The sequence below is a fragment of a genome, unplaced genomic scaffold, assembly GCF_019419815.1.
Source record: "Pyrus x bretschneideri cultivar Hongxiangsu unplaced genomic scaffold, Pyrus_bretschneideri_v1 Contig44, whole genome shotgun sequence".
Lineage (NCBI taxonomy): Eukaryota > Viridiplantae > Streptophyta > Magnoliopsida > Rosales > Rosaceae > Pyrus > Pyrus x bretschneideri.
In genome coordinates this window covers 384,721-397,605 of record NW_025999768.1, presented here as the reverse complement: position 1 = coordinate 397,605, position 12,885 = coordinate 384,721, and the positions used below count along the sequence as shown (strand labels likewise).

Sequence of the window (12,885 nt, the reverse complement as noted above, 5' to 3'; positions counted from 1 at the left end):
TACATCATGCGGTCTACAAAATATGGTTTCCCTACTCCCTAGCATAAAATTGCAAAGAGAAACTTGATATGAAAAACAATTTGGGTCATAATCGTTATCAATTAGCATCATCTTTCTCTATGATTAAAACAATTAGGCTTTAATGACACTTGGATTAAATCTTATTGGGTTTGAGAGTCCTGTTTTCCTAGACTTCAATTCTATGATTTTTTGACACTTGGATTAAACTTGATATGAAAATATAATTTTTTGTTTATAATTTCAAATTCTATAGAATTTTACGAATTGGAGGACCACACTATTAGAGGTATGCCTATGGTCCTTCTAGGTTAATCTGCAGTGGGGGACCATATGTATTTTAGAGATGACTCCGCTAGGTTAATCCACATTGAGGGGTCATTGCCTACTTAGTTACATTACCTTCATAGGTGGTCCTGCCTAGTTAAACTGCATTGGGAGCATACACTATTAAATGCATGCCTATGGTTCCGCCTGGTTAATTTGCATTGAAGGACCATATGCATTCTAAGGGTGATCATCCTTGATATATCTGCAATGAGTGATCACTGTCTACACAATTAAGTTATCCCTATGGTTATGCTTAATTAATCCACGATGGGGGACCATATAAATCCTACATGTGATCATGCTTGATACATCTATAATGGGTGACTATTGCCTAGTACCGTAGGATAGGTTTCTGCTTAGTTAATCAGCAATATGTGATCATGCTTGTTATATCTGTGATGGGTGATCATTGCCTATACAATTCGATTATGCTTATGGCTTTGCTTGGTATATCAGTGATGGGGAACTAAACGCATTTTAGGGTTGGTCATGCTTGGTACATATGCTATGGGTGATCATTGCCTACACGTTTAGGTTATGCATATGGTTCTACTTGGTACATCTGCAACGGCGAACTATATGCACTTCAAGGGTGATCATGCTTGGTATACCCGCGATGGGATGGTTACTAGCTACCTAGGATTGTAAGGAGTAGTTGTGATTGATAAATCCGCGATGTACGATGACTTCCTAGTGTGTTTCCGTTGAGTGGTCTAGAATCCCATCTCTTGTTCAATTTCGTTGAATTAGTCAAAAACCCTAGATTCTTGTTAATAGAAATTGCTCACGGTAGACATTTGCATTTGTAAATTAAGGTTACAGTATTGCTTGAATCTAAGTAGGGAAATGCATAAATTTGTTTTATTAAATTTCATGAATTGATACTTGATCTTGTTGGTTAATTAACGTAACTACTAACTATGCATCTTTGAATCATTGAACCAATTATTTGCTGTAATTTTGAAATTATGTTGGAAAACATTGTGATATATGTGATTGGCGAAATGACAATCCTAGTTGTGAAATTGTTGCCTTAAGCAGTCTCGCATCCAGTGGGCGATGCTCGTTGAGTTCCATCTATGTTTCTTGCCAGTTAATGCCTTGAGAAATTTTAAAACTTACAAGAATTGTGAACTACAAATGGCTTAATCTTGTCTTTGAGTACATGAGATATAAAGGTTAGATACAACCATGTGATAAAAGAAAAGTTACTACGTTATTGACATGTTGGTTTGTTTTTTGCCATGTCTTAGAAACGAGATATGACAGTTAGGTAGGGACATTCTGAAGTCACATGTCAGTCATGTGATATCTCAGAATCAGATTCTACAAAGTACAAATCCTTTATAAAGGAAGCTAGTAATGTATGTCTTGGATGCATTTCTATTGCGACCCATTTTTCTGTGTAATTAATGTCGCATATTACAAACTTATTTCTAAACTACTCATTCATCGTTCAAGACCCAAGAAGTTTTTATTCCCATTCGATTGATTAATTTAATATGGGATATGGAATAGATGCTATAAAGACCAACTACTTAGAATCATATTTCACATATCACATGATGTGTTAGTTTATGGTTGAACTTATTTTTTAAATCATTAAATAAACAATCTAACTATCAATCGCTACATCATAAGATCTAAATATGGTATCCTTACTACCTTATCTTCAATTGCAACAAAACTTGATACGGAAAATAGTTTGTTTTATAATCGTTATCGATTAGCATCTTTCTCTATGATTAAAACATTTTGGCTTTAATGACACTAGGACCAAATCTTATAATCGTTATCAATTAGCATCATCTTTCTCCTGAACCCCAATCATCAAGAAAATAGTTGTAACTACTGTTAGATCTTAATCCAACAATATAAAAAAATCACAAAAAAAAAGTTAACTGAGCACTAATCGTTAGATTAAGATCAAACGGTGGATGACCATGCATGGTCACTGGGGTCCTGGAGAACAAATATGTTGGGTTTGATAGGGTCTCTTCTGTTTGTGTGGTTAATTCGCTATTCAATCTTATTGACTTCAAACCTCCGTCGCTCAAAGAAATAGAGGAAAGAAATCGTGCAAAATTTCAAAGCCAATTCTATGTTTGTCTCCTCTAAGAAATTTATAGTAATACTGTTGATGTAATTAAATTACTCCATATTTGTATAGTTTATAATTTAACATTTGTTTATACGACTTTATGCATAACGTTTTGCTATTCCTCACCTTTTTATTTTCCGTTTTGTTTTTACTTTCCTTTCAATTTCTATCTCCTTCGTTTTGTTCTAAAACATTTTCTTGATTATAATTTATTGCATCATGAAATCTTCTTCATTTTCTGTGGTGCGCTACTTATCTTTTTAGTTTTTACCTCACGTATCATATGTTTTGTATTTTATTCAATTTTTTTCCTCATGGATTATCTACCTGTGATGTAGGTCTCCTAATTTTTTCTTTTATGGAAGGTTTCCTCTACTTCGCATGTTATTTATCTACCTATAACACATGATTTTTTTTAATCTACTTCTGTCAGAGACTCACAGGTTTCCTAGATAATTGTATGTTTTGGCTCCAAATAAATATTTAAAATTTAAAATTATGTAATTGATGCATTATTTAGGAGTTCAATTATCTGCTATTTTTTAGGGTGAAATAGGCATAAAAAGTAGTAGTTCGAACAAAAAAAACATAATTGGACTCACTTAAAATGTAGTCTATGATTTTGGGCCTCTATCTAAAAACCCTAATACAATAATATATGAATCCATACCTTTGCCACCAATGGTACACCAGCACACTTTTTAGCCATGGCCCTTCCAATGCGCTCTTGATCTGAATCTAGAGAAGAAGCATCACCATCTGGAAATGCTTCACCCTTTAATAAAGACCAACAATCCTCCTCCGATAGGCCCTTCAAATCACACCTCGGCATTGTCTCAATGATTGATGCAACATTAGCCTTACGGGTAGTAACAATGGCAACGCTTCCGGGACCAGAATTGACTTTCGACAAACAATCCATAAACTCCCTCCAAAAATTCTTCTCTTCATTCCAAACATCATCAAGTATCAGAATATATCTCTTGTCTGTCAACCTTTCCGTGAGGTCATCCAGCAATGCTTGCCGACTTGTAAGTCCTGTCCTGTCTGACTTAAGGGATTCTAACATCCAATTTAGTATCTGATCAACGTCAGAAGTGTCGGATACACAGACCCACATTTTTTCATCAAAAGGCGTACGAATAGCATCATCATTGAATATTGATTTTGCCAAAGTCGTCTTTCCGAGTCCTCCGATTCCCACAACGGCCATAACCGAAAGGTTCTTTTCCTGATTCTTGGACATCAACATTTTAATGATATCCGACTTAGTTTCCTTCCTTCCAATAATGATCTTATCAGACTGACCGAATCTCGAGTCAGTTTTTCTGTTCCTCATAATTGGAGGAGGGGTATGATCTACTCCCCTTGCAACCAAATGAATCCGAGATGCGTCACCCTTGAGAACCGCCAGTGACGCGTTGATGTTCTTAATCTTGTGTGCCATCTTTTGACGAAATAAAATGGGATTGGAGAGCGAAAAGAAGTTAAGTACCTTCTTCTTCATGTGGTTTTGAATTTCTGCTTTACGACGGAGAACTTCGCAGTTGATGTCCGCCAAGACGTCATCGGCATCATGAGCTACATCTTTCAGTTTCTTGACCCAGTTTCTGACTGCCACGCCCCGATCATGTGGTTGGTGGGCAACATCGCCTAAGAACTCTTCAATTTCCTCTAACGATACAGCAAGCTCAGTTGCTTCTTTTTTGAATCCTCGGAAAAGACCGATTTCTTGAGCAGCACGTGAACCGACCGACTTCAGTATTCCCTCCACCGGATAAGTGATGAGACTTTCGAGCACATCCATACTCGCGCGACAAAGGGAGATTAGAGAGTAGAAAGCAGAGAACTGGGAGAAAGCCAAGGAAGGACACAAGAAGAGCGAATAAGATGAATGAAAGGCTTAACAAGAATTCAAGAAAATGCGGTATAAGAAGAAAGGACCCCTTATAATTGACGCCACTTTACACCTGCGAGCGTCAACATAATGTTCAAGAGCAATATTATTCATATAAAAGATAAAAAGATAGAAGATGCGGATAAGAAGATGAGAGAAACGTATCAAGATGATAGGACCCCTATAATTGATGCCACTTTACACCTGTGAACTTGGGTTGGTGAGTCTGAGCACTTTTCACGCGGTGACTCATTTATTGGATTAAATTATTTTGATTAGTCAATATTTATTGGTCTTCCATAGATTTTTGTCAGGACTTGGTACTGATGACTATTCAACCCTACCCGGTCCTGTCACTTCATCTTCAACATTATTTCGCATACGCAGTGGTATTTACATATTTTAACTTTACTTTTCATTCTTAATTTTACTGAATGAATTGAAAGAGAATAATTAAATAAAATTAATAAAAATATGTCACAAATAAAAATGATTGTGTAAATAAGACTTTCACATAAAATGCGTTTTCTTTTACACAATCGAGCTAGAAACTTGTCTCTTATACATCGAATTGGTTAGTAATTTACACCCATATTTCTACCTTTTTCATTGACTATGGTAAACCTAAACCTAACAAGAAAATGTGGTAGCTATTACAATCGAACGCTGGGAATTCGTCTCCAACACTACACATAAGCGTTTAAATTGGTCTTGGTTTTAGTGGTTTATAAATACGTCAAATCCAACGAAATCAAACCAAACTAATTATAGTTTGATTTAGTTCAACCTAAAATTGCATTTTTTTTTCATTATAAAAGTCATACCAAAGTTCTTTGATTGATTTTTATACAATGATATATATACATAGCTAAAAGTTAAATCAAAACTTTTTGGATTGAGGTGTAGTATAAATTTGCATTAAACTCGTCATTCATGAAATTCAAACTTAAGACCTATTATTTATAAGTTAAAAAAAAAATACTGTTAGATCATAATATTAAATGACAACCTCTTGGATGGTTTAGTTTGAACAGTATTTTCATACAACAATATATTTACATTAAATTGAGATAAAATGGACAAGAATGCTCTCCAGATCTCTATTTAGAAACTTTTACCACTATTTATGAGAGCTTATTTAAAGATTTTAAAGAAATATTCGGGTCTTTAAAAAAATATTATTTTTATGAAAAGTTCTTATAGTATAATTTTCAGATTAATAGAAAATCTAAAATATTGAATAATTATTATTCATGTATGGAAAAACTAAAAAAATAACTCTACCCTTAGCTTTTCAACAATTAAAAAAAAATTACGTGAAAAACCAAAATGAAAATTTCACGTGTGTGGGATCAACAAACAAGGTAGAAGACAAAAAACCAGCTGGTGTGGGTCACTTTTCTGCACAAAATCAACAGAGGCGCACTATACAATTTTCACATTTGAGATTTTTTTTTGAAGTATTTAACGAGTTTTTATATATTGAAATACTTTTTGATAAAAAAAATTGGAATATTTTAAAGACTTTAATTTCGACTCTTAAAAAACTTTTTGTCTTCATATTTAGAGATTGTACTATTATAAATACTTTGTTTAGGTTCTCTATCGGAGAGAGTCTAACATGACAAAAAAGTGAAAGCAGAACAAGACCACATAAATATAAATTCATGTTATCTATAATTTTTCTCGACAATTTTAGATGACAGTGTAGACCCAACTTTAACAAAGTAAATTAAAGATATTTATAAAAAATTAATAACAACATCATTAGTACATTCAAAAGTGTACGTACGATAAGGAGATTCAAATTAAATACGTATTTGCTCTTTAGTACTAATGAGAGTCATCAGATAAAAAAAACCTCCAAGTAATTATAGAAGATTGGAATTCACGGAACAACTATACAAATTCTACATATGTCATTTGGTTTACAAGTTGATCACTACGTGTACTTTCAGTAATATCTTGTTTAAAATTTGTTTGGATTTGCAGATCCTCCATCTTCTAAGATAGAGGAAAAATTTCCAACACTGCCTTCCTTGTAATTGCTGTAATGAGATGAGGAGTTGTTTTCATGGGGCAGGTCCTAATGAATCTTATAGCTATTGGACCCCATCCCCCTTGTGTTTGGCATTGGTGGCACCATTGTGTTTGGCAATCAATGCAAAATTACATACAATAATATAAGTATCAAACAAAATGTAAACTTCATTGCGGAATTAGCCATGATGAATGAAATAATGACATCAAAGTAAATAAGAAAAGAGCTTGACCTAACATAGATATTTCATATCCAAAATGTTTTACGATTAAAACCAAGTTATAGCAAAGAGGTTTTCATTAGGGGTGTGATATCCACATACTCCATTTTACTTCTTACACATCTTTTTAATTTTTGGCCGTCGAATCGGATGAATTAAAGAAGATCAACGAACAAAAATTATTATGAGGTTTGTGAGAAGTAAAATGGGGTGTGTAGATAGCACACCCCTTTTCATTAAACCCCTCCAAAATTTATTGATTGAATCATATATAAGCTCACAACTCTAGCACTTAGACTTAATACAAAATTACTGAAAATAATACCCTAAAAAGAGAGAATTCGACTTAAAATGCTCAGACATCACAGCAAAATAGTGGGTTGAATTTATGACATTGTTCTTTTTGAAACGTCGGTTCTACAAATAAATATCATCGTGAATGAATGATAACAACCAAAATTCTCCTTTAAGGTAGCATGGGCAAGAAGAGCGAATAAGATGAATGAAAGGCACAATAATTCAAGAAAATATGATATAAGAAGAATCAGTTTTAACGAAAAACTCACGATAATTTTTATTTTAACAAAAAAAAAATATTTTTATATTAAAAAATTAATTCTGATACTATTTACTTTACTTTTTCATTTTTACAATTTACCCTTTTCATTAATTTTTCTCCAAAGAAAGGACCCTTATAATTGACGCCACTTTACACCTGTGAGCGTCAACAATGTTCAAGATCAATATTAACCCTTCTTATCAACAAAGATTCTTTCTAAACAACTTTATTCAATAGTGGAGGGCGACTTTAATAAAGTAATGAGGATTGAATTGAAATGACAAAAAATAATATCATGTTATTTAGTAATATGATTTAGTGATTTATTTATTTATTTGTAAGTAAGAGATATTAGGTTTGATTCTCATCAAAGATAAAGTTAAACAACATTTATTGTTAAACTCACACATTTTCTCTTAATGAAGGTAATATCGTTTGTGAAAAGAAAAAAAAAGACAAAAATATAAACCCCTTTTATTAGCAAATATGCTCTAAAAATTAATTATCTGGCATTATTCATATAAAAGATAAAAAGATAGAAGATGTGGATAAGAAGATGAGAGAAACATATCAAGATGATAGGACCCTATACTTGATGCCACTTTACACTTGTGAACTTGGCTTGGTGAGTCTGAGCACTTTTCACTCGGTGACTCTTGGATTAAATTATTTTGATTAGTCAATATTTATTAGAGATGAGTTGTCTGTACTTCTATTTTTGTATTTTTTCCATACGTTCCTGTAAAATGTGATTACGATTAAGTCACGTTAATATTTTATATTAATTTTTTTATAAAAATAATAAAACAAAAAATAATAAAAATATAATATATTAAAATGACTTAACTATAACTACACAAACAAGAAAACATAAATAAAGTATGGAAATGAAAAGACGGACAATCTAACTCCATATTTATTGATCCTTCATGGATTTTTGTCAGGACTCGATGCTGATGACTATTCAACCCTACCCGGTCCTGTCACTCTTTATATATATATATATATATATATATATATATATATAATAAAAACAATGGTGGTGCTTCTGGCACCATGTGCAAAAAGAAAGAAAAAAAAATGATGGTGCATCAAGCACCATCCAAAAGAAATAATAAACCAAAAAATAAAATAAAATGAAATAAAAAAGAAAACAAAAAAAAATAACAAAAATAAAAAAAAAGTTATAAAAGTTTCGGTGCTTCAAGCACCATCCAAAAGAAATAATAATAATAATAATAAAAAGAAAAAGAAAATGATAGCCATCATTTGTTAAAAGATGGTGGCGTGCAGAAAGCAACAGGGACAGCACCATAATATATATATATATATATATATATATATATAAGTAAGAAAAAATTATGAGAAGTAAAATAAAAAATTATTATGAGATTCAAACTTTATCATGAAAATCAAAAATTATTATGAGATTTGTGAGAAGTAAAATGGGGTGTGTAGATAGCACACCCCTTTTCATTAAACCCCTCCAAAATTTATTGATTGAATCATATATAAGCTCACAACTCTAGCACTTAGACTTAATACAAAATTACTGAAAGTAATACCCTAAAAAGAGAGAATTCGACTTAAAATGCTCAGACATCACAGCAAAATAATGGGTTGAATTTGTGACATTGTTCTTTTTGAAACGTCGGTTCTACAAATAAATATCATCGTGAATGAATGATAACAACCAAAATTCTCCTTTAAGGCAGCATGGGCAAGAAGAGCGAATAAGATGAATGAAAGGCACAATAATTCAAGAAAATGTGATATAAGAAGAATCAGTTTTAACGAAAAACTCACGATAATTTTTATTTTAACAAAAAAAAAAATTTATATTAAAAAATTAATTTTGATACTATTTACTTTACTTTTCATTTTTGCAATTTACTCTTTTCATTAATTTTTCTCCGAAGAAAGGACCCTTATAATTGACGCCACTTTACACCTGTGAGCGTCAACAATGTTCAAGATCAATATTAACCCTTCTTATCAGCGAAGATTCTTTCTAAACAACTTTATTCAATAGTGGAGGGCGACTTTAATAAAGTAATGAGGATTGAATTGAAATGACAAAAAATAATATCATGTTATTTAGTAATATGATTTAGTGATTTATTTATTTATTTGTAAGTAAGAGATATTAGATTTGATTCTCATCAAAGATAAAGTTAAACAACATTTATTGTTAAACTCACACATTTTCTCTTAACGAAGGTAATATCATTTGTAAAAAGAAAATAAAAGACAAAAATATAAACCACTTTTATTAGCAAATATGCTCTAAAAATTAATTATCTGGCATTATTCATATAAAAGATAAAAAGATAGAAGATGTGGATAAGAAGATGAGAGAAACATATCAAGATGATAGGACCCTATACTTGATGCCACTTTACACTTGTGAACTTGACTTGGTGAGTTTGAGCACTTTTCACCCGGTGACTCATTTATTGGATTAAATTATTTTGATTAGTCAATATTTATTAGAGATGAGTTGTCTGTCCTTTGTATTTTTTCCATACCTTTCTGTAATGTGTGATTACGGTTAAGTTACGTTAATATTTTATATTAATTTTTATAAAACTAATAAAATAAAAAAATAATAAAAATATAAAATATTAACGTAACTTAACTATAAACACAAAAACAAGAAAACATAAATAAAGTATGGAAATGAAAAGACGGACAATTTAACTCCATATTTATTGATCCTTCATGGATTTTTGTTAGGACTCGATACTGATGACTATTCAACCCTACCCGGTCCTGTCACTCTTTATATATATATATATATATATATATATAATAAAAAAATGATGGTGCTTCTGGCACCATGTGCAAAAAGAAAGAAAAAAAAAATGATGGTGCATCAAGCACCATCCAAAAGAAATAATAAACCAAAAAATAAAATAAAATAAAAGAAAAAACAAAAAAAATAAAAAAATAAAAAAATAAGTTATAAAAGTTTCGGTGCATCAAGCACCATCCAAAAGAAATAATAATAATAATAATAAAAAGAAAAAGAAAATGATAGCCATCATTTGTTAAAAGATGGTGGCGTGCAGAAAGCAACAGGGACAGCACCATAAAAAAAAAAAAAAAAAAAATATATATATATATATATATATATATATATATATATAAAGAGTGATGGTGCACCTGGCACCACATGTGAAAGAAAAGAAAGAAAGAAATATATATATATATATATATATATATAAATGAATAGTGAATCAGCACCATGTGAAAAAAAGAAAAGAAAAAAAAAACATTGAATAAAATAAAACTCATTTATTGATGTCTCTGAAAATTTACATGAATGTACGTGTACACGAATTAAAAAAATAATAATAAAAAAAAAGACCTTCATTGATCAGGTGGAGCCTCATCACTCGGTGGAATTTCAGGAAGAAGAGGCGTCGAAGGTTGATTGTTTGGAGCCTCAACACTCGGTAAAACTCCAGAGGTCGAAGGCAATAGGTGCCTCTGGAGTAAAGCCACAAACATTTGATGGTCACTCTGAATCCGACTTTCGGATTCCTGAAGCTGGTCAAGCTTTCTCTTCATGCTCGTTGAGTAAATATTGGCAAGCATGTGCAACTCTCTGTTTTCATGCTTAAGCCCTCTAATCTCTTACTTAAGACTCGCCACCTCAGCCATAAGTGACTCAACTTGACGAGTTCGAGCAAGAAGACGTTGGCCAATGTTCGATACAGAGCTCGCACACTGAACACTGAAAGCCAAAGAGTCTTGAACAGCCAGCGCATCAGACCGTTTGGAAATGATCCTGTTATCCTTGGGGATGAAAAGATTTCTAGCAACCACCGCAGCGGTTATGCCGTTCTTCATCACAGAGTCCCCAACTGTAAGTGGACCGTTGGGGGATACGAAGGATGGGTGTCATATGTTGTATTGAGAATGCATGTCGACATCTTCCCCAACATTCAAATCAAGACGACGATCAGACGGGCAAGCCATTTGCAGAAATAAGGAAGGAAGAAGAGGTCAGGTAAATCAAAATCTCAGAAATACAAAGAGGGTAACTTCTACAGACAGCAACTGTCAAGCGTGCTTTTGAAACACAATTGTTGCCTCTATAAAAAAAGAAGGGGCAACAGGGCTGTTCATTCAAAAATCGAAGAGGCACTTGCTAAGAAATCGAAGAGGCGTTTGTTCAGAAATCAAAGAAGTATCACCCTCCAAACCTCAAAAGCCGGGCCGCTTGTTCAAGGATCAAAGAGTCATCACTCTCTGAATTTCAAAAGCCGGGCTTTTCCGGATTTGTCATCACATTTCACACGCAACCCCAACTTTGCAGAAATCACGGGCAACTTTGTCAAAGATTTCTGACAAAGTTGAAAACGCATGAATCTTACTGTTTCAATTACCCAACAGTTGCTGACAATAGTAAAGGAACAGTACCACCACTTGACATTGAGAAATCGCTATATATGTCGACCTTCGTCTTTCATGGCAAGGCAGACCTGCAAAAAAAAAAAAATTATGCCTAACCTCCGAGAGCGCATTCCCAGTAGAGCCTCTTGAAATCCTCAGTTTTCTTCCTCTCTGGGAATACCCTTGCAAACAAATGACACCGAAGCAAAAGTATCACATATCATCAGGGTTGAAAGTAAAAGTATCTCATATCATGTTTTTTCCCTGTCATTTCCTTTGCCCTTGCTCTTACCTGCAGGACAACGGGAAAGAGAGTCATCAGTCGGAACCTGAAATCAAACTTTCGACCTGGAACTAATTACTTGGAACCTTAGTCTGGTTGCTTACCTTGCATTGCTCTTGAGTACTCATCGTCGTTGAGAAGTAATGTTCTGAAGCACCATTTAAATGCAAAGGTTGCATTCAACTCCTGCATCAGGAACAAATACGGCAAGAGATTAAAGCATAAGGATCAATGATGAAATGGAACAGATCACTATAGCACGACGCCCTTCCCTGCAAAATGACATAATCCAGATAGAGGAGTTTAAGTCAAAGCCAAGCTCGGCATCGTTGTTCTAATCAAAGAGCTTGAAAAGCTTTAACAACCTTTCGATGACACCATCGCCGAATAGCAAAGCCTTGTTGTGCAATGCTGTCAAATCACCATCACTTCTTTAAAAGCAAGAGTATCTCATATCATGCTTTTTCCCTGTCCCTTTCTTTGTCCTTGTTCTTGCCTGCAAGATAAAGAGAAAGAGAGCAATCATTCGGAACTTGAAGTTAAACTTCCAGTTAGGAACCGACTACCTGGAACCCTTCCCTGATTGCTTACCTAGCATCGCTCTGCTGGGGAAATAGACAAGGTAGCAGAATATACCACATTTGCATGGAAAACAAATGAGGCAAGTGAAAATGATACATTAAAGCATGTGGAGACAAGCACAACAAAACACGTGCCGATTCATCTCCTAACCCTTTTCAATATGAATTGGAAAGATTGAACAAAGAAACCGGCCATCACCTCCACCTCGCGCTTGCCTGCCATGTGTTCGAATAGTGAGATTGCTCGTGGTCCAATTTCATTCAAGAACAAGCCTCGACGGCCCTTGAAGAAATCATAAGTCCTGTTCAAGATCAAATGTCCAGCACCCTTGAATTAAGTTCAACTCCAAATAAAAGGAGTAAATTCAGACACTTGGTGCAACTTTAGCAGAAGAAACCCCCCAACCCAGTTCAAGAATGAGCCTGTGGAAAGTCAACAATTGGAGGAAATCAG

General features: G+C 33.4%; 1 protein-coding gene across 7 annotated transcripts in view; it reads right to left on the bottom strand.

The window, feature by feature from the left end:
- Positions 1-4,506, bottom strand: part of LOC125469627 (putative disease resistance protein RGA3) — a 41,721-nt gene extending 37,215 nt beyond the window's left edge. For 6 of the 7 annotated variants that reach the window (XR_007251857.1, XR_007251861.1, XR_007251860.1 and 3 more), the window contains exon 1: positions 3,120-4,505. Coding sequence is in view for 1 of the 7 variants with exons in the window: in XM_048567220.1 (XP_048423177.1) it covers positions 3,120-4,256 (1,137 nt within the window). In the remaining 6 variants the exon portion in view is untranslated. Of the gene's footprint in view, positions 1-3,119 lie in introns of all 7 variants that reach the window. The other variant, XM_048567220.1, reaches the window with a different exon arrangement.
- Between the last annotated feature and the right edge of the window lie 8,379 nt (positions 4,507-12,885).